Below are 21,079 nucleotides of genomic sequence, written 5' to 3'. Positions count from 1 at the left end.
CTGATGTTGAAAGAATTTTCCATTCATTTGGAAGCATAAATATGGTTCGACAATAATCGACGATGTGTCCCGGGTATGGTTGTTATCAGTATTCTTGGAGTTGTCGGATGTTCAAACAAGAAAAATGAAATCATGTACATGGCACATGATGGTGATTAGGTTGATCGAGTCCAATCACCATCACGAGTCATTAGAACTTTGGTATGGCTTACCGTAATATAACCACGTTGATCGAGTGTCGTTATATTACGCTAACTCATACCTCCATTCCCACATCACTCCATAGATTCAAGTTCGTGAAATCGTGAAGTTTTAAAATGAACAAAGTGTAACGACGTCTCTAACGTGACTAGTATTAATCGAAAGAATTAGTGCAACTCTAAAGAGGCGTTCCCCGAGGGAAGTGTATAAATGTTTGTTCACGTCAAAGCGGTTCAAGTCAAACAATAATGTATTCCGGTACGAGAAGTGTAACGAATCATGATAACGAATAGTACGCAACCGTAATGATAAATAGTGATGACGATACTCACCTAGAGTAGTGATGGTAGTAACAAGAAGTGGTAGATAGTAAGGAACACCGGTGTGACACCGATAGTAAGTTGATACAGTGGCGAATAACAATCTGGGAGACAGAGTTCCCGAACAAGTGTGACTAATGAAGTCGTCGTCATCCTTGCGCGTATGAATCTCGAATTTACGTGTGTTACTAGAAAATGGCAGAATACGGATTCGTATGGTGAAAGTTTGGTACCATTAAGAAGTTTGCCTAAGAATGATTCAAGTATAATGCACAAGTAGTCAAGTAAGTGCTATCTATAGCAAATGTATGTCAGAATGCAATGGTTAACTATCCGGTTGTAGTCTAGATTCACTAATGCGTCCTAACGACTCAGACACACTAATACATATCCTAGTTCCCTACAACCAACGATCTGATACCATCTGTAACGACCCGGCAAAATCGTCATTGACGGCGCCGACTACTTAGGTCCCGTTGCGTGGTCATAGTCCCTATATGAGACTCGTTTGACCAAAATTATGTCGCATTCATTTGAAACGTACAAGACTTGCAAAGTTTAGTTTACAAACAATTCGACAACAAGTTTAAGATTACAAAAATTGTAAAGTATAAATGAAATAACTTGCGACATAATATAAGTTGAAAATCACAGTTGCTATAAATAGCGTAAGTATGTATGCATGCTTGACTCCAAGCAAGTAATCAGAGTGTATGCATGTATGCTAAACCCCCAGCAAGTATGAATGTACGCGGAAGCATGTATCAAGTAGCCAAGTATGAACTTGAGAAACATATAGAAAACTGTCAACGAAAAATGTTGGTGAAATCATAGATGTAGTAATAAACGTTATTTTTGAACCACAAGATTTAGTATCTCCATAAAATTGATCATCCAAAAGTTGCATTCCAAAAGTTTGTTCGCGAGCACCCAATTATCAATGCTTAACATTCCTTCCATAGAACCCCATCACAATAGTGTTAGAACATACACTGTTTCTCAAAAATATATTTCATTCGTAAACGGTAGCAAACCGTTTGAATGAGGGTTTGTCAAACCCATATGGATCCATACAACATAAGTTCTCGCTTACACCCGGCAAGTGTAACTAATGATAATCGAATTGAGGATTTTGTTCTAAACTCGCTGTAGAATGTTTGTTTCATCGGACTTGTGTTCAAAACATAAAAGTAAGTAGTACAAGATGTAACAAAGTATATGTTTCTCAGCCCAAGATTTAAAAGTATAAAAATTGTTGAAAAGGTGGGACTATGATCTCACCTCGAGTGCACGAGTATAAATGTACTTCACAAAGTAAACGTGTGCATGATATTTGCTTAGCCTTGACCTAAACAAGTAAGTTGTATCAATTAACCGATTACGACACAAGGTCGGGCAAAATGTGTTCAATTAGTCCTATGGCTCGTTACGACTCGAATATATAGCATGTGAGTCACGTTATCAAGTTTCATGCAAGAATCAAGTATAAAAGCACATTAGAACGATTGCATAAGTGTTTTGTTAAGTTTGACTAAAAGTCAAACTTGGTCAAAGTCAACGAAAAAGTCAACGGGGTCGGGTCGGGTCCCGAACTATTTTTCCGAGCTTAGAAATCATATATGAGCATGTTGGCCAAGTTTCATGTTGATCGGGGGTGCTTAGCATACTTAGAATTAAGCGAAAATTGACATTTTTGGGCAGTCTGCCTCAGATGCGCCGCATCTGAGGCAGATGCGCCGCATCTGCATTTGTTTCAGCAGTTCTGGGGCAGTTTTCACTTATACGATTTCAACTTCAAACGATCATAACTTTTGACTCGTTAACATTCAAAACACGTATCTTATATCGTTGGAAAGGTAATTTAAAGAGGAATACAACTAAACATATTTCATGAATTAGTTCCATCATTAACAACAATGAAAACCTCAATAAATGATCGTTAAATGTTCAAAATCGAAGTTTCGAGTTCATAAAACGCATTTCTTGACTCGGGAATCCAATTTACACATACGATACACCGTTTTGAAGGTAATGAAACATACAATACAACTAAACACTTACCAACAATGTTTCATGGCATTCAAATCATCAAAAGTCCATTTTAAGAGCTATCAAACCCTAATCAAAACTCACAAAATCAATATTCATGTGTTTGAAGTTTTCTTAATCAACCTATACATCAAAACGAAGCTAGTGATACTAGTAACACAATTAAAACATGAACTTTAACAATTTAACAACATTTAATCACCCAAAACTCAAGATTAAGCACAGCCATTTCAAATGTTCAAACTAGTTACTCAAAATAACAAATCGAGCAAACAAAACATGTATTCATGCTAGACACGAGCCATAGACACTAACTAACACCATTTCAAGTATATAAAATGAATTTAGAGAAATTTAGTGTTTTAGAAACGTTACCCAAACGAGATGAAGTTGGTACCAAAATGTAGAGGATGAAGAGAGGATCACGAATATGTAATTTGTTTTGTGATGAACTTCCTTGATTGAATTTAAATGATAAATCTTTGATGTTGGGGTTTAAGAGAAAATATGGAAGTAGCAAGAATGAGGGAGGTGGAATGGATGGAGGAGAAGTCCACTTTGACTATTTGACCTAGTCAAATTTTTGCCCACTTGGCAAGTTTAGTCCCTCAAGTTTCAAAGCGGGTGCGGGAATTAACCGAGCGAATATTTTAAAATGCTAGAGTAAACGAGTGATGTTATAATTAAATAACGGGAATATTATGAACGTTAGTCAACGGAAAATACGAATTTAAATAACGAAAGATATTATTTAAAAAAAAGACAGTGTTAAAAATAAATTTAACGCAAAAACGCGGGATGTTACAAGGTACACGTCATCCCCACTATCTACCAACTAGGAAAAAGATTACCGACAATTTGATAAAGCTTTGTATCAATATTTAAGTGGGGTTGTGTCTATCCAAAAGCAAAAAAATTGACCCAAGTTGTTTTATACAACAAAGATTTACGGTTTTAATGCTCCTCCTTTTTGTTTCGATGGAACACAGCACTCAGCAATACTTTATCATCATAATTAAATAAAGAGCACTCATCAATACTTTATCATTATAAATAAATAAAGAGCACTCGTTACTTTGGGATGACCCTATCACGTTTCCAAACCGAAATAGGGATTCCGTAATGGTACTCCTCAGCTAGGAACGAAACATGCCAGCAATTATTCCACTAATGGTGGATTCCCACTTAGCTTTTATTATGTTAATTGATTGTATAAAGGAAGCTTGCCAATTATATTTAGAATTCGAAACAAAAGAATAAACGTCTCCATCTAATAATTACCTTCATCGTGTTCCTTACTATAATATACCTCAAACAAAAATCAATTGGACTTATCTTTACTTTAAGATGTCGGCCAATATACCCTTAGCTTGTCCCACATAATACCACTCGCTAGATATATATATATATATATATATATATATATATATATATATATATATATATATATATATATATATATATATATAATCAATTCATTAATTTGATCAAAGTTGCATACCTGTGAACATAAAAGAAAAAGAAAAAAAGAAGGGTGATGAATGGTATTTTATGAAGAAGAGAGGGAAAGAGAGAAGGTGACGAATTGAACTTGGTGACCGATGTTGGAATGGTGTCTCATGGTGGTTGTAGATTGTTAGGGTGGTAGAAGGTGGTTGACGAAAGGTGTTGTAGGTGGTGGCGATATTCTTGAACCAAAAATAAAATAGAATGATGGTGGTGTTTAAGAGGTGGCAGTGATGGGTTTCGTTCTCGGTGAAAAGATAGTGGCGAGTTTCAATGGTTTTAATACAGAAATAGTAACAGTGGTTTACGAGGAGTTTGTAACTGCACACAAAACACGATCAAGAATGGGTTTCGGTGGTGATGGCAGTTTGTGTTAGAAAATAGAAAGAACAAGAAAGAATGTTGGTGTTGTGGTTTGAGTTTGAAGGTGATGTAGTAATCGAATAACTTTTTCATTAATTTGAGGCAATCGTTTGTTATATAAAGAAGACGTGTGTCGAAAAGATATTCGAGCAAGAGATGAAGACAGGAGAAAGAAGTAAGAATACATAAAGCATGATCACGATGGGTAACAGAATTTGTTGAATAATATTAATATTTGTTTCATTCTTCTTTTCTGTTTTTCTTTCTCGAATATCAGTAGCTGAGGTTTATATGGTGTAATTGAATAATTAAAACAGCAACAAAATTGATTGAGAGTTGTTTGGTAGTGAATGGAATCGACACCAGTGGAATAAAGAACAGAGAAAGGGAGATAAAAGATTAAAGATGATCTCAATATCTAACTGAATTTGTCTGTAGTGAGATCTCAACAAGATTACAGATAAAAATTTATAAAGTTTGATCGTGATTGGAAACAGATTCATACGATTTATGACTTAATATTTAACACATTTTGTTTTGTATCTGTGATAGGAGATCATTTTGTAATTAGTTTAGAGACAGGAATGATTCTATTAGGAAGAAACAAATAAGAAAAATATAAAATTGATATTGATCTTCAACTGATTTTGGCTTGTATCTATGAATTGAGATTGACATGTTGTACTAGTTGAGGCGAGAATCAATTCGGGATAGTGATGTAAAACAAACTCCACGTAATTCATCTAATAAATATAAATATATTAATAATAAAAATATTTTTAATATAAAAAATATAACAACAAAAATACTGATATTTATTAATGATAATGTTAAGAATAATATTAATAGTAATAATAACATTATTGATAATAATGATGAGTTATGTCTTAAAATAACAATACTTATATTAATTTTAATAATCTTAGTAATAAAATTAATGATACTAAATATATTAATAGTGGTAGTAGTAGTAGTAATGATTTAGATATAACAATCTATGCATATCAAATTTCACATTTAAATATATAGTAATATTATTAATATTAATACTGATGTTAATATTAATAATAATAATGAAAGTAATAACATTTAATATATTAATATTATAATTTATATATTATATTATATGATAACATTTATTGAATATTGAATATTTATATATATTACAATATATTAATAGAAATCATATATAGAAATGTATATTTATATATTTTCCTTTTAATAGTAACTTCATTATTCTAATTACTATTTTATATTTTTAATTCTATTTGATTGAAGTATACTTTATTAATTCAAAATATTATATATACACTTTTATTTATATTTATATATATTTACATATTTATTTACACACAATTATTCGTGAATCATCGAGAACAGTCTAAGGTTAATTGCATATATGAAAACAGTTCAAGATTTTTGAGACTCAACCTTACAGACTTTGTATATCGTGTCAAAATATTAAATCGTATCGAGAGTTTGGTTTAAAATTAGTCAAAATTTTCCGGGTCGTCACAGGTCAGAGGTCATACTACTTAATATAGTGCTTAGATTAATTTTAAGATCAATCCCTTAAGTAATCTTACATGTCCAATTCGGTTCTCGGTTTTAAAAGTTACTAGTTCATAGTTTTAAATGTAGGCTATTTTGACTAGCTTTACTATAACATTAGTGTAAGTGTTTCTATTAATCTAGACATCCATTTTAAGTGAGATTATTATCTCTGGAAAGCTCTTTGAGTATAGCTTCTAACCATGTAAGGTTAGCCTCTAAACTCAGAACATAAGTTGGTCAAAAGTTCATTTCTTTACAAGTGTGCAAATCAGTTCATTAAGATCTTATGCAAGTTTAGAAATAGCAAAACTTATTTATTTGACTCAAGAATTTTACAGAAATCTTAGAACATATAAAAGTGATTATTCCCAAAAGGAATAGTCTCCAGGTCTTCATTAACCTTGTCTTTATAGATGAGGTTTTAGACCAATTTTTGACTTCAACAAAATCTTGTGTCAACTAGATAGGACTATATCTCAATGATTTATTAATGGATTTTGGTGATTTTGCTGTCCATGATTTCCTTATTAAGTATACATTTTAGATAAGAAGACTTTGGTTCAAGATCTTTCTTATATTTTGATTTATACATAAATCTTTGACACTTGGTCAGATTGCTTTGAATCTGAACATGTCTCACCAAATAAAATTTAAAAATAACTTTGTCTTTGAGATAAATCATGAAATCTTTACTAAAAGTCTCAAACACATTTATGAACATCATATAAATTCATGAGTTACAAAGATCAACAATATGTTGGTGTTTAGGTCATAGACTTCAAGTAGAAATTTGGACAGCTCAAAGACAAAACAGTTTTACATAGTTTAACCACTTTAGTTCTTGATTTAACTTCATTTTAAGACACAGGACATGTAGAGATCTTAATTTTACTGATCTAGCATCAAGATTGTGGTTAGCTATATAGTCATCATTGAGTGATTTAACACTCTAGATCAAGCTTTTACACCATGAAAGTTCTTGATTATGAATAGAAATGATGAATAGATTTAGTTTAGCTAGTTATACCTTGATGATATGTACTCCTAATGGTTAAATAAGATGGATTTTAGATGGTTTATGATATGTATTTTGAGAGTATAGAAGTGTGAGAGAGAAGGGAGAATGAACAAATGAGAGAATGAGAGGTAGAAGTAGGTTTATATAGAGATGGTGGTGGTGGTGGTGTTGGGACGTGGCACAAGGAGGATGAGGGGAGGAGATGACTCACTGATGTTTAAAGCTAAGGGGTATAAAATACTATTAAATTTTTCTAGGAAATACTATTAAATACGATACAATTTTACACAAGATATTTATTTATTTATAGAATGGATATACTTAAACCTTGCTACAACACTTATAGGCAGTGTACCTAATCGTACAGTAGTGTAGTTTTTAGTAAGTCCGGTTCGTTCCACAGGGAAAAATCTTTAAACAAAGCTTAACGCTATATTAGTTTTATTTTATAAAAATACAAATATATATATAAGTAATATTATTATTATAAAAAGGGGGTTTTTACCGTTCAATGACTGGTTTGTCGATTTTAAAACTTAGTCGCAGTTAAAACCTAACGTAAAATATTAAATAAATAAAAGACTTAATTTAAAGCGTAAAGTAAATAACGATAATGAAATTGCGATAAATAAAAGTGCGATAAAATAAAATTGCGATAATTAAAAAGTACGATAATTAAAAGTGCAATTAAATACAATAATAATAAATAAAAGTGCGATAATTAAAAGTGCAATTAAATATAAAATAAAGGAAATTAAATATGAAATAAAATAATTATGCTTATTTAAACTTTCGTAATCATGATGTTTGACGTGTTGATTTTAGTTTATTCCCATGGGTTAATTGTTCTTTGTCCTGGATTATTTAATATGTCTATACGGATTTGTCCATAATAGTCCATCAGTCATAAATATAAAGAGCGAAAGCCTTCGTCAAATTATTCTTATTCCCGAAGTCAAATATTCCAACTAATTGGGGATTTGAATTGTAACAAGGTTTTAATACTTTGTTTAATGAATACACCAGGTAATCGACTGCGTGTAAACCAAGGTTTTACTACTTTGTTAACAATTACACCAATTACCCTTGAATGTAATTCACCCCTGTTTCAACAAGTCTATTAACTATTAATCCAGTTCCGTGTCCGGTAAAATGAATAATTATTGGTATTTATAGATATCCCGCCCACCGTACCCAGTCAAGCGTATGTGGTTATATATAAGTACGTCAAATTATAAGTTTGTATATTAAATTAACAAGGTATTGTTTAGTTAATATAAAACCCATTAATAGCCCATAGTCTAATTTCCACAAGTGTCGTTCTTTTATCCAAACCCCAATTATGGTATAAAGCCCAATTACCCAATTTTAATATTTTTAGCCCAACATCATGATTACTTCGGTATTAAATAAGCATAATAATAACTTAGCTATGAGACATTAAATTAAAAAGGTTGAACATAACTTACAATGATTAAAAATAGCGTAGCGTTACACGGACAGAATTTCGACTTACACCCTTACAACATTCGCTAACATACCCTTATTATTAGAATTAAAATATAAATATAAATATTTACGTATAGATAGAGAGATGGATGGATTTAGGATATATTTACGATCAGAATGCACGAGATTTTATAAGCAGTTTCATATTTTAGGGCTCCGCGAGTCGTGGCCCTTTTCCCCTTCAAACTCCGCGAGTCGCGTAGTTCATAAATCCAGCTCACAAAGGTTTGGCTCCTAGCTTGCCGACGGTTTATAATATATTATATAATATATAAATAATTATAAGAATTATTTAAATATTATATTATATTTATGTGCATAGTTGACTTGTAATTTTTAGTCCGTTGCGTCGAGCGTTGAGAGTTGGCCCAGGTCTCGGTTCTGGATTTTCGAACGTCCTTGCGTACAATTTAATATCTTGTACTTTGCGTTTTGAATCTTGTACTTTTGTAATTTTGAGACGTTTCTCATCAATAATTGGAACCCGCTTTGATTATATTTTATACTTTTAAGCTTTTTGGTCGTTTGCGTCTTCAATTCGTTGAATCTATCGTTTGTCTTCACCTTTTATTATTTAAACGAATATCGCTTGTAAATAGGACAATTACAACTAAAAGCTTGTCTTTCTTGAGGAATAATGCTATGAAATATATGTTCGTTTTTATCATTATCACTCACCTCTTGCCATTAATGGAGTCCACGATGATGTTTTGCATGAGCTTTTACTTAGGGAGGAAGTACTTAGTGGAGGTGGTTTGATGATGTTGATGATGATGATGGTGGTGTAGATGTTCTAGTCAATTTTTAGTTTTGCAAGTGTACATGTACTTGTGTAGTCTTTTTAATGTATAATTCTAAGATGTTCACTTGTATGTTTAGGGTTTAGGAATTAAGCTAAGGTTAGGTTCTAATCAAGATAGATTAAGGTTGGTTAAGTGAAAGAAATGGCTAAGTATAAAGTAATCAAATCTAGTTGTGAAAATGATGAAGTGTAGAAATGTTTTTATCTTATGATCAAATGTTCAAATGAAATTGTTTCAAGTCTTTAATCTAAATACTTGGTTAATAAGTTTATTTATTAAGTTAATATAAATATAATGTACAAGTCTAAGGTTTATGAAAATGAGTTAGGGTTTAGGATGATAAGCTAGGGTTTTAGGACTTTATGCAAAATGTGTGAAGTAACACTTAGTCAAGTGAAACCTAAATACAACCTTAGAGTTATACAAACCCTAAAAACAAACCAAGATATAGATCATTAAATTTACTCGTCAAGTCGAAAATTGTAATTTAAAGAAGTCAAACTAGACAACTTAAGTCGAAAATTTAGACTTGTGACATTACCTACCCGTTAAGAAAATTTTGTCCTCGAAATTTAGGAGGTACTTCGATTATCGAACAAATGAGGATATTTCTGCCTTATATAGTCCTCACGTTCCCACGTGAACTCTGGTCCTCTCCGGGCATTCCAACGAACTTTAACAATTGGAATTCTACTATGCTTCAGCTTCTTCACCTTACGATCCATCACATCTACTGGTTCCTCGACAAAATGCAACTTGTCATCGATACTTAGTTCTTCCAAAGGAATCACCAAATTCTCATATGACAAGCACTTTTTCAAGTTCGAGATATGAAAAGCATTATTAATACCACTAAGCTCCTGTGGTAGTTTCAATCTATATGCGACTGGACTAATCCTTTCAATAACCTCAAAAGGTCCTACATATCTCGGGCTCAGCTTTCCTCGCTTCCCAATCCTTATCACTCCTTTCCATGGAGAAACTTTTAGCATAACTTTGTCACCCACTTGAAATTATAAAAATTTCCTTCGGACATCGGCATAACTCTTCTGCCTATTTCTCGCCGTCTTTAATCTTTCCTGAATCTGAAAAATCTTCTCAGTTGTTTCTTGGATAATCTCTGGTCCTGTCAATTATGAATCACCAATCTCACTCTAACACAATGGTGATCTACATTTCCTTCCATACAAAGCTTCAAATGGTGTAGCCTTAATACTCGAGTGATAACTATTGTTATACGAAAACTCAGCTAAAGGTAAATACTGATCCCATCCACTTTCAAAATCAATTACACATGCTCGGAGCATGTCTTCAAATGTCAGAATAGTTCTCTCACTCTGCCCATCAGTTTGGGGATGGTAGGCCATACTCATGTCCAAACGAGTACCTAGGGCTTTTTGCAAAGATTGCCAAAATCTAGAAGTAAATCTGTTATCTCGGTCAGAGATAATAGAAACTGGAACTCCATGTCTAGAGACAATCTCCTTGATGTATAAGTTAGCCAACTTTTCCATCTTGCCAGTTTCTTTCATGGGTAAGAAATGTGCAGATTTCGTAAGTCGATCCACTATTACCCAAATAGTGTCATAACCCTTCGCAGTCTTTGGTAATTTCGTAATGAAATCCATCGTAATTCTTTCTCATTTCCATTCGGGAATCTCAGGTTGCTACAATAACCCTGATGGTTTCTGATTTTCGGCCTTGACCTTTGAACATGTCAAGCACTTCCCAACATAAGTTGCAATTTCAGCTTTCATGTTTGGCCACCAATAGAATTCCTTTAGGTCATGGTACATTTTCCCAGACCCTGGATGAATTGAATATCTCGTCTTGTGTGCTTCATCCATCACAAGCTCTCTCAATCCACCAAAATTCGGAATCCAAATTCTGTTTGCAAAATATCGAGTTCCGTCACTCTTAACTTCAAAATTCGTATCCTTCTCACTAATTCCTTCATTCTTCACGTTCTCTTCCTTCATAGCTTCCAATTGTGCATTTTGAATACGAGACACAAGGTTTGTCTGAATAGTCATATTCAATGACCTAACTCTCAGAGGTTTAACCCTTTCTTTGCGACTCAATGCATCAGCTACAATGTTCGCTTTCCATGGATGATATCGAATATCATAATCGTAATCATTTATAAGCTCCACCCAACGTCTTTGTCGCATGTTTAACTGTTTCTGATTGAAAATATGCTGAAGACTCTTGTGATCTGTATATATGGTACATTTGGTCCCATATAAATAGTGTCTCCATATTTTCAACGCAAAAACAATAGCTCCTAACTCAAATCATGAGTTGTATAATTCTGCTCATGGTTCTTCAGTTGACGGGATGCATACACAATGACCTTCTGTCTTTGCATTAAAACACATCCTAACCCTTGTCGAGATGCATCACAATAAACCAGAAAATCATTATTTCCATCTGGTAGTGATAGTATTGGTGCAGTTGTCAACTTTTGTTTCAACATTTGAAAAGCAAATTCCTATGCTGAGGACCATTCAAATTTCTTATCCTTGTGTGTTAACATAGTTTACGGTCTTACTATCTTGGAGAAATTATGAATAAATCTTCTATAATATCCAGACAGTCCTAGAAATTGATGAATTTGAGATGGATTCTTAGGCACTTCAATTCTTAATAGCCTCAATCTTGGTAGGATCAACATGGATACCTTCTCTATTAACCACATGACCCAAAATATCATCGATAAATACTATGATGAATTTATCTAGATATGGTTTGCATACTCTATTCATCAGATTCATAAATACTGCAGGGGCGTTGGTTAAACCAAACGGCATTACCAATAATTCATAATGGCTATAGCGTGTTCTGAACGCTGTCTTAGGTACATTGTCCTCTTTTACTCTCAATTGATGGTACCCTGATCTGAGGTTGATCTTGGAATAAACACTTACCCTTGCAATTGGTCAAATAGATCATCTATCTTTGGTAACGGGTAATGATTCTTGACTGTAAGCTTATTCAGCTCTCGATAGTCAATGCACATTCTGAAAGATCCGTCATTCTTCTTGACAAACAAGATTGGAGCACCCCATGGAGAAACACTAGGTCGAATGAATCCTTTATCTAATAATTCTTGGAGTTGATTTGATAGTTCTTGTAGTTCAGAAAGAGCTAATCGATAAGGCGATTTGGCAACTGGTGCGACTCCTGGAATTAAATCAATATGAAATTCACTTGTCTATGCGGAGGTAGACTGGGTAAATTTTATGGAAATACTTGTGGAAACTCACGAACAACTGGAACATCCTCTAATCCAATTTCTTTGGTTTTGAGTCCTTTCACATGACCGAGAATGGAAGGATATCCCTTCTTTAGATATCTTTGAGCTCTCATATAGGAAATAATATTAAGGTTTACCTTGCTCTTATCTCCTTGGATGACTAAGTTCTCACCATTCTCAAGAGGTATACGAATAGACTTTTCCGCACATTTAATGTCCGCACGATTTTTAGACAACCAGTCCATACCAATAACAACATCGAAACTTCCTAACTCAATGAGCATTAAATCAACCTCGAAGAGATTGTTTGACAAATTTAAGACACAACCTCGCATAATCTTATCCACTTTTATCAATTTACCATTTGCCAATTCTACAGCATATCTAGTGTCTAAGGCAGTTAAAGGCCTATTTATCGTAACACTAAAATCCTTAGCTATAAAAGTTTTATCAGCGCCGGTATCGAATAAAATAGATGCTAAATGATTATTGAGGAGGAACATACCCGTGACTAACTCTGGGTCCTCACGAGCTTCCTTCGTTGTGATTTGAAAAGCTCGGCCCTTAGCCGTTTCACCCTTCTTAGCCTTAGGACATTCTTTCTTGAAATGCCCTGCTTGACCACATCCAAAACAAACATTCTAATTGTTCTTTTTTCCTTTATCATTCACTGATAAACGAACTCTACAATCCTTTGAGAGATGCCCTTGCTTCTTGCATCATTCACAAACTACAGTGCAAACACCAAAATGATGTTTCGTGCATCTGCTGCAGTAGGGTTTCTTTCCTGCATACTTGTTATTCGAACTCTCAACCTTGGTAGTTCCTTACTTCTTGGAATTACCTTCTTGGTTTCCATCCCATTTACGCTTCTCAGTCGTGACCTTCACATCCGTCTTAGCATTGATTGGTTGACGTCGCACTACTTGCGCCATCAAATCATGCGCCATACGAATAGCACTCTGGATCGTTTCTAGTTTAGACGACATAACATTTCCTTGAATGTCTTCTGACAGACCCCAAATACATCTCTCAACTCTCTTATATTCGGGAGTGACCATGGTTGGGCACATGAAAGCTAACTCAAGGAATCGATTAGTATATCCTGAGATATCCATTCCTTGTAACTTTAAGTTCCACAACTCAGTTTCTAGCCTTTGAATCTCATTCCTTGGGCAATACTCATCAATCATCTGCTTCTTGAATTTTTCTCATGGCGTATTATATGCAATATCAATACCCACAGACTTGGCAAAAGAATTCCACCAGGTTAAGGCTCCATCCAAAAGAGTACATGATGCGAACTTCACTCGATCATTGGCTGCACACTCACTAATTTTGAATACCTATTCTAGTTTTTCAAGCCATCTCATTAACCCTACGGGTCCTTCCGTTCCTGAAAAACTCTGGGGTTTGCAACCCATAAATGCCTTGTAATTGCATCGCTAATGAACGTTTGCCACTTCGGGCCTCCTTCTGTTCGCGACATTTGCCGCACGTCCTACTTCAGTGTTAGCAACTGCTTCAGCTACTCTTTGAGTTACCATCTCCTCAATCTGAGCAGCACTCATTCCCGTGTTTGGATTTCTCTTCGGAGGCATTTTTATAACAACAGATAATTCAAATATTTGAGATATTATAAGTAACATAAATATAATTGTTCATAATATGAAAATGAACTCAAGCAATTATAATATAAAAGTTATCGATTAAGATAGGCTTTTCAATATTACAAAATTTGGGTATCTAACCCACCCGTTAGTTCCTTTCATACATATAAACAACTATTACATTAGTTACTTAACCTATAATATCCAAAATAAGAACATCTTAAGAGTGTAAGCTAGAAAATCAGCACTCCTAATCCCTAACGGTAGAACTACTGTGGAACAATGGAATTAACTACCAAAACCACTTCATTCAAACGAGTCCCTAAACTAGCCACCTACTCCACAAGGTCACGATTCCTTGCCGACAACTCATCAATCCGATGCTGCTGTAGCTCAATGGTCTTTTGTAGACCAATATTCCGTCTCTCAAGATGATTGAACTGATGATCATTCCCATCTTGATTCTCCTTCATATATAGATAATCAATAGTCCCCTGAAGTGGCTCAATACGTGTTTCATGCCTAAAGATTCTAGCAAACAAGGTATAAATCGTATCATGTTGCGATTGACCCATTAATCCATCCCTGCCATTAATGGTCGGAGGCACATTATGTTCATGATAAGGGGTTCCTTGTTGGTTCCATCTACCTAGAATTTCCTGAACCCATATCCATCGTCACCAGGATGGTTGGTACATCTCTAACTAATTCCTATTGGAGTTGTCGTCTGAATCATCACTAACAATGATAGGTGCAGTCACGGTTTTGGATCCCATAAATATAGCGACCCAACAAAATTGTCATTGACGGCGCCATCTACTTAGGTCCCGTTACGTGGTCATAAGTCTTTAAAATGACGTTTGACCCAAAATATGTCGCATTCATTTCAAATGTAAAGATGTTTCAAGTTTACAAAAGTAGTTCAACAACTAGTTACGTTAAAACATTTTAAGTACAAATGAAACCTATGCGACACAATTTAATGTAAAGCCAAAAGACGCTCCATGTATGCATGTATACTCGACATCCAAGCAAGTATGAAAATAGAGTGCGGAAGCATGTAACACATATCGTTCAAGGACCTGAGAAAAACATAGAAAATCTGTCAATGAAAACGTTGGTGAAATCATAGGTTTAATAAGTGAGTACGTAAGTAAGTAAGTTGAACCACAAGATTTATAACGTTGAAATAATAGTAAACCATTCTAAAGTTGTTATCACGAGCACCCAATTATCAAGGCTTAACTTTCCACGAACCCCATACACATAGTGTTAGAACCTACACTAAATCTCGAAAATATATTTCATCCGCATAACGGTAGCGAACCGTCCGAATGAGGGTTTGTCAAACCCATATGGCCATACAACATAAGTTCTCGCTTACACCCTGCAAGTGTAACTAATGATAATTGAATTGAATCATTTTTGTTCTAACTCGTACGTAGAATGTTTGTTTTCGTACTTGTGTTCACTTTGTAAAACAAAACGTTTATGTTTTTTCATCCCAAATGTAAGTATAGAAGAGTAAAAGTGGGACTATGATCTCACCTTGAGTGCACGAGAATAAATATACTTCACAAAGTTAACGTATGTAAGAACGGATGCTAGTCTTGACCTAAACAAGTAGGTCATATCAATAATGGCAAACACGATTGGTCAAAGTTGTTCAGTTAGTCCTATGGCTCGTTACGACTCGATTAATATAGCATGTGAGTCACATTGTCAAGTTTCATGCAAGATTCAAGTATAAAAGCATGTTAGAACGATTTCATAAGTATTCGGTTAAGTTTGAACAAAAGTCAACTTTAGTCAAGTCAAAGTCAATGAAAAAGTCAACACATTCGGGTTGGGTCTCGAACTATTTTTCTGAGCTAATTATTCATATATAAGCATGTTAGAATAAGTTACATGTTAATCGGAGGTGCGTGGCATAGTTGGAATTAAACGAAAAAGTGCGACGTTGAACAGCCTCTGAACACGGCTTATGTTACGCCGCGACATTGGGTGGCCACGCCGCGGCATTCAACGTGAGCTGGTGCCTGTTCTGGTGCCTGTTCTGGTGCCTGGCTGTTTCCGATGTTTCAAGTCTCGAACCAAACTTCTTTTAAGCATAACTAATGAACCGTAAACACTTAAAACACGTATCTTATATCGTTGGAAAGGTAATTTGACGAGGAATACAATAAATACGTTTCATCATTCAAATTCATCATTTGCAATAATCGAATTTCCAAATTGAATGATCAATTAATGCTCATCATAAATGCTTCAAGTCCATAAATGCACATTGATGATTCGAGAATTAAATGCACACATATAATACGCCGTTTCGTAGGTAATTATGCATACAATACTACTAAACACTTACAATTAACATTACAAGGCATTCAATGCATCAAAAATCCATTTTACTTCTATCAAACCCTAACTCAAAATCACAAATTTAGCAATTATGTTTAAAGAGTCTTTCTAAGTCAACCTACACATCAAATTGAAGCTAGTGATGCTAGTAACACATTTAATACATGCACTTTTAACATCTAACAACATTCAAGTAACCAAATATCAAGATCAAACACACCCATTTCAAATTTAAACTAGTTACATCAAAATAGCAAGAACAAGCAAATAAATCACATAATCATGTTAGACTTGAGCCATAGACACTAATTAACACACTTTTAAATCAAAAACATCAAGAACATAAAATCTAGTGTTTTTAGAAAGTTACCCAAATGTAATGAAGTTGGTATGGATTCGAAGAGGAAGATGCAAGGATTCCAAATATGCAATTTGTTTTGATGAACACTTGCTAGATTCAAAATGGATAATGATTCTTTGATTTGGTGTTTGTGAGAATAAAGTGAAAGTATGAGATGAGAGGAGAAGTGAATGAGTGGTGGTGGTGGGGAGGTTGACTATTTCCACTAGTCACCAGTTTGCCCAAATGACAACATTAGTCCTTCGAGTTTAAAAGCGGGTGCGTGAATTACCTAAACGAAATATTTTAAAAATGCGTATTAACGGAAGATGTTATAATTATATAACGGACTTTAAAATATTTAAACGGAAAGTAAACGGAAAAATACGGGATGTTACATTACCTACTCCTTAAAAGAAATTTCGTCCCGAAATTTAAGTAGGCGTAGTAGTCGTTGTTTCTTCCTCGAGATCTTGCGTTTCCAAATCCACGAATAAATGAGGGTACTTCCTTTTCATTTGATCTTGTCTGTCCCAAGTAAACTCAGGTCCTCTTTTGGCGTTCCAACGGACTTTGACAATCGGAATTTGGCTTTGTTTTAGCGTTTTGACGGAGTGGTCCACGATTTTAACCGGTTCTTTCACAAAATGAAGTTTATCATCAATAGTAAGCTCCTCGAGAGGAATGATGAGTTCAGGTTCGGCAAAGCACTTCTTTAAATTTGATACATGGAAAGTAGGATGAACAGAGCTCAATTGGGTTGGAAGATCTAATCGGTAAGCAACGGGTCCAATACGCTCCAAGATTTCAAAAGGGCCAATGTACCTCGGATTTAGTTTCCCACGTTTTTCGAAACAGATTACACCTTTCCAAGGTGCGACTTTTAACATTACATGATCACTGACTTAGAACTCGAGATCATTACGTCTTCTGTCGGTATAGCTCTTTTGACGACTACGGGCTGTCCTGAGCCTATCTCGGATTTGAAGGATCTTTTCAGTTGTTTCATGAATGAGTTAGGGTCCGGTGATTTGCTTGTCGCCTACTTCGGCCCAACAAAGAGGAGAACGACATTTGCGACCATATAATGCTTCGAATGGTACGGCGTTAATACTCGCATGATAATTATTGTTGTAAGAGAATTTAGTGAGAGGCAAGTGCTTTTCCCAAGCTTTTCCAAAATCGATAACGCAAGCTCGTAACATATATTCCAAAGTTTGAATCGTATGTTCGCTCTGTCCATCGGTTTGTGGATGATATGCGGTGCTCATGTCTAATCGTGTTCCCAACGCTTCTTGTAAGGAACGCTAAAATCTAGAAACAAAACGGCCATCTCGGTCAGAAATTATCGATAAAGGTACACCGTGACGAGCCACGATCTCTTTAATGTAAAGTTGTGCAAGTTTCTCCATTTTGTCGGTTTCCTTCATGGCTAGGAAGTGGGAGGATTTGGTGAGACGGTCAACAATAACCCAAATGGTATCATAACCGCCCGCCGTTCTTGGTAGTTTGGTGATAAAATCCATCGTTATTCTTTCCTACTTCCATTGAGGGATTTTGGGTTGTTGAAGTAATTCGGACGGTCTTTGATGTTCGACTTTGACCTTGGAGCAAGTTAGGCACTTTCCAACATAAGTAGCGACGTCCCTTTTAATGTTCAGCCACCAATATTGTACTTTGAGGTCGTGGTACATCTTATTGGCACCGGGGTGAATCGAATATCTTGACTTGTGGGATTTTTCTAAAATAAGACTTCGTAAGTCCCCATAACTAGGTACCCAAATTCTTCCGGTGAAATATCAGAGTCCGGTCTCTTTAACTTCGAATCGTGAGGCGAGGATGTTTAAGCGTTCGAGAGAAATATTCTCATATTTGAGAGCCTCATCTTGGGCTACACGAATTTGGTTGTTGAGATTGGTGTGGATGGTGATGTTTAAAGCTCGAACACGAAGAGGCACCATTCTTTCCTTTCGACTTAAGGCATCGGCTACTACATTTGCCTTTCCCGGATGGTAACGAAGCTCACAATCATAATCGTTCAAAGTTTCATTCCACCATCGTTGTCTCATGTTTAGTTGTTTTTGATCGTAGATGTGTTGGAGGCTTTTGTGATCAGTGAAGATGGTGCTTTTGGTTCCATAAAGATAGTGTCTCCACATTTTAAGTGGAAAAACAACGGCTCCGAGTTCGAGATCATGTGTCGTGTAGTTCCGTTCATGGATTTTCAATTGTCGGGAAGCATAAGCAATAACCTTCTTCCGTTGCATCAACACGCACCCAAAACCATGTTTCGAGGCATCGCAATATACAACAAAATCATCATTGCCTTCGGGAAGTGACAAGATAGGGGCGGTGGTTAACTTTTTCTTCAAGATTTGAAACGCGGATTCTTGCTCGGTTGACCAAATGAATTTTCTTCCCTTGTGAGTTAACGCGGTTAGAGGTCATGCAACCAAAGAGAAATTTTCTATGAATCTACGATAATATCCGGGAAGGCTCAAGAATTGTCGAATGTGAGTAGGAGTAGAAGGGTTTTCCCATTTGCTAATGGCCTAGATTTTGGCTGGATCGACTTTAATACCTTGGTCACTCACGACATGATCAAGAAATTGAACTTCCTTCAACCAAAATTCACAATTGGAGAATTTGGCATAGAGTCGTTCTTGTCTAAGGAGTTCGATCACAAGTCGAAGGTGTTGTTCGTGTTCTTCTTCGCTTTTAGAATAGACTAAGATATCATCGATGAAAAAAATAACGAACTTGTCGAGATACGGTTTGCACACTCGGTTCATAAGGTCCATAAACACCGCCGGTGCATTAGTTAGACCAAATGGCATGACAAGGAATTCTTAACTACCATAGCGAGTCCGGAAAGCGGTTTTGGAGACATCTTCACCCTTAACCCTTAGTTGATGATAACCTGAGTGGAGATCAATTTTTGAATATACACAAGAACCTTGTAATTTATCAAAGAGGTCTTCGATGCGCGAAAGAGGATATCTGTAAAGACCCAGAAAATTTCATATTAATAAATTAATTACAGGATAAAATGTTTTCAACACAATAAGCGAATCTATTATGCTGAATCTTAAAACTTTTTGAACTAGTTTACACATTCATGTACCTTTCAATTTTTTTCGACGATTCACGAACGTCATAACCTATGATAATTGTATAATCGTTTTATTTTTATAATGTAAGTTTTTTTAAAATTTATAAGAAGAAACGCAATTAAATCAAATATGTATAAGTAAAACACTATTTGCTACAGTAAAAATCATTTTGCTAAAGTAAACACTATTTGTTACAGTAAAATACTATTTGCTACAGTAAAAAAATTTGAGCTGGCCAGACTAGCAATGCGATCGCATGACAGATACACCAAAATCCCATGCGATCACATGGGGACCAAAAACACTATTAGCTACAGTAAATATTATGTCGACGAACTAGCAAACAAAAGGCCAGACTAGCCATGCGATCGCATGGCAGATACACCAAAAGCCCATGCGATCGCATGGGGACCAAAAATACTATTTGCTACAGTAAATATTATGTCGACGAACTAGCAAACAAAGCAGAAATGAGCTGTCTAGCCTAGCCATGCAATCGCATGGCAAAAGCACTGAAAACCCATGCGATCGCATGGGCCTCAGAATAAGGAAATGTGCCTATAAAAGGCCGTTGCTCGACGAGGATTACACACCTTCTTTCTTTATTTTCTCTCTATATTTATATTTATATTATAATTATAATTTTAAAATTAAGTTTAATAATAATAAGGTATATACGAGGGTATTTTTAATTCGGGTTTCAAACCGTTTTAAACTAAGGATATATTGGGTATTGTTTGGGGTATTGTTCTTGAATCCAAGGCCAACCATACAGTTGTCTACCATAATTACATCTACGTAATTTACCTACAATATTGAATTTCAATATTGAACCGTGAGTTTCATTTGCTCCCTTTTTAATTGCTTTTGAAATTTATATTTTTAGGCTGAGAATACATGCATTTTATTTTAAACACAATGGACACAAGTACATACTAAATTCTACACTGATTTTGAACCGAAAATCACTTAGCTTTGGTAACTAGTAACTGCCAGTTATAAGAATTGTTGGGGGCGAGTAGTTGTATATGAATCCATAGGGCTTGACATCCCCGTCCGAGCTAGAGCGCTAGCCT

General features: G+C 35.0%; 2 protein-coding genes across 2 annotated transcripts; both read right to left on the bottom strand.

Annotated features, from left to right (window-relative positions):
* Nucleotides 1-10,477: 10,477 nt before the first annotated feature.
* On the bottom strand, nt 10,478-11,494 carry LOC139859957 (uncharacterized). The gene is made up of 3 exons (XM_071848739.1): nt 11,239-11,494; nt 11,001-11,130; nt 10,478-10,739 (listed from the first exon to the last, which is right to left on the bottom strand). The coding sequence occupies exons 1-3, from the start codon at nt 11,492-11,494 to the stop codon at nt 10,478-10,480; spliced, it is 648 nt and encodes a 215-aa protein (XP_071704840.1).
* Nucleotides 11,495-12,563: 1,069 nt separating this feature from the next.
* On the bottom strand, nt 12,564-13,772 carry LOC139859956 (uncharacterized). The gene is made up of 2 exons (XM_071848737.1): nt 13,424-13,772; nt 12,564-13,192 (listed from the first exon to the last, which is right to left on the bottom strand). The coding sequence occupies exons 1-2, from the start codon at nt 13,770-13,772 to the stop codon at nt 12,564-12,566; spliced, it is 978 nt and encodes a 325-aa protein (XP_071704838.1).
* Nucleotides 13,773-21,079: the final 7,307 nt, after the last annotated feature.

Source organism: Rutidosis leptorrhynchoides, chromosome 7, assembly GCF_046630445.1.
Source record: "Rutidosis leptorrhynchoides isolate AG116_Rl617_1_P2 chromosome 7, CSIRO_AGI_Rlap_v1, whole genome shotgun sequence".
NCBI classification, from domain to species: Eukaryota; Viridiplantae; Streptophyta; class Magnoliopsida; order Asterales; family Asteraceae; genus Rutidosis; species Rutidosis leptorrhynchoides.
Note: the sequence above shows the minus strand (reverse complement) of the source record. Positions and strands in the feature narration are given on the sequence as shown.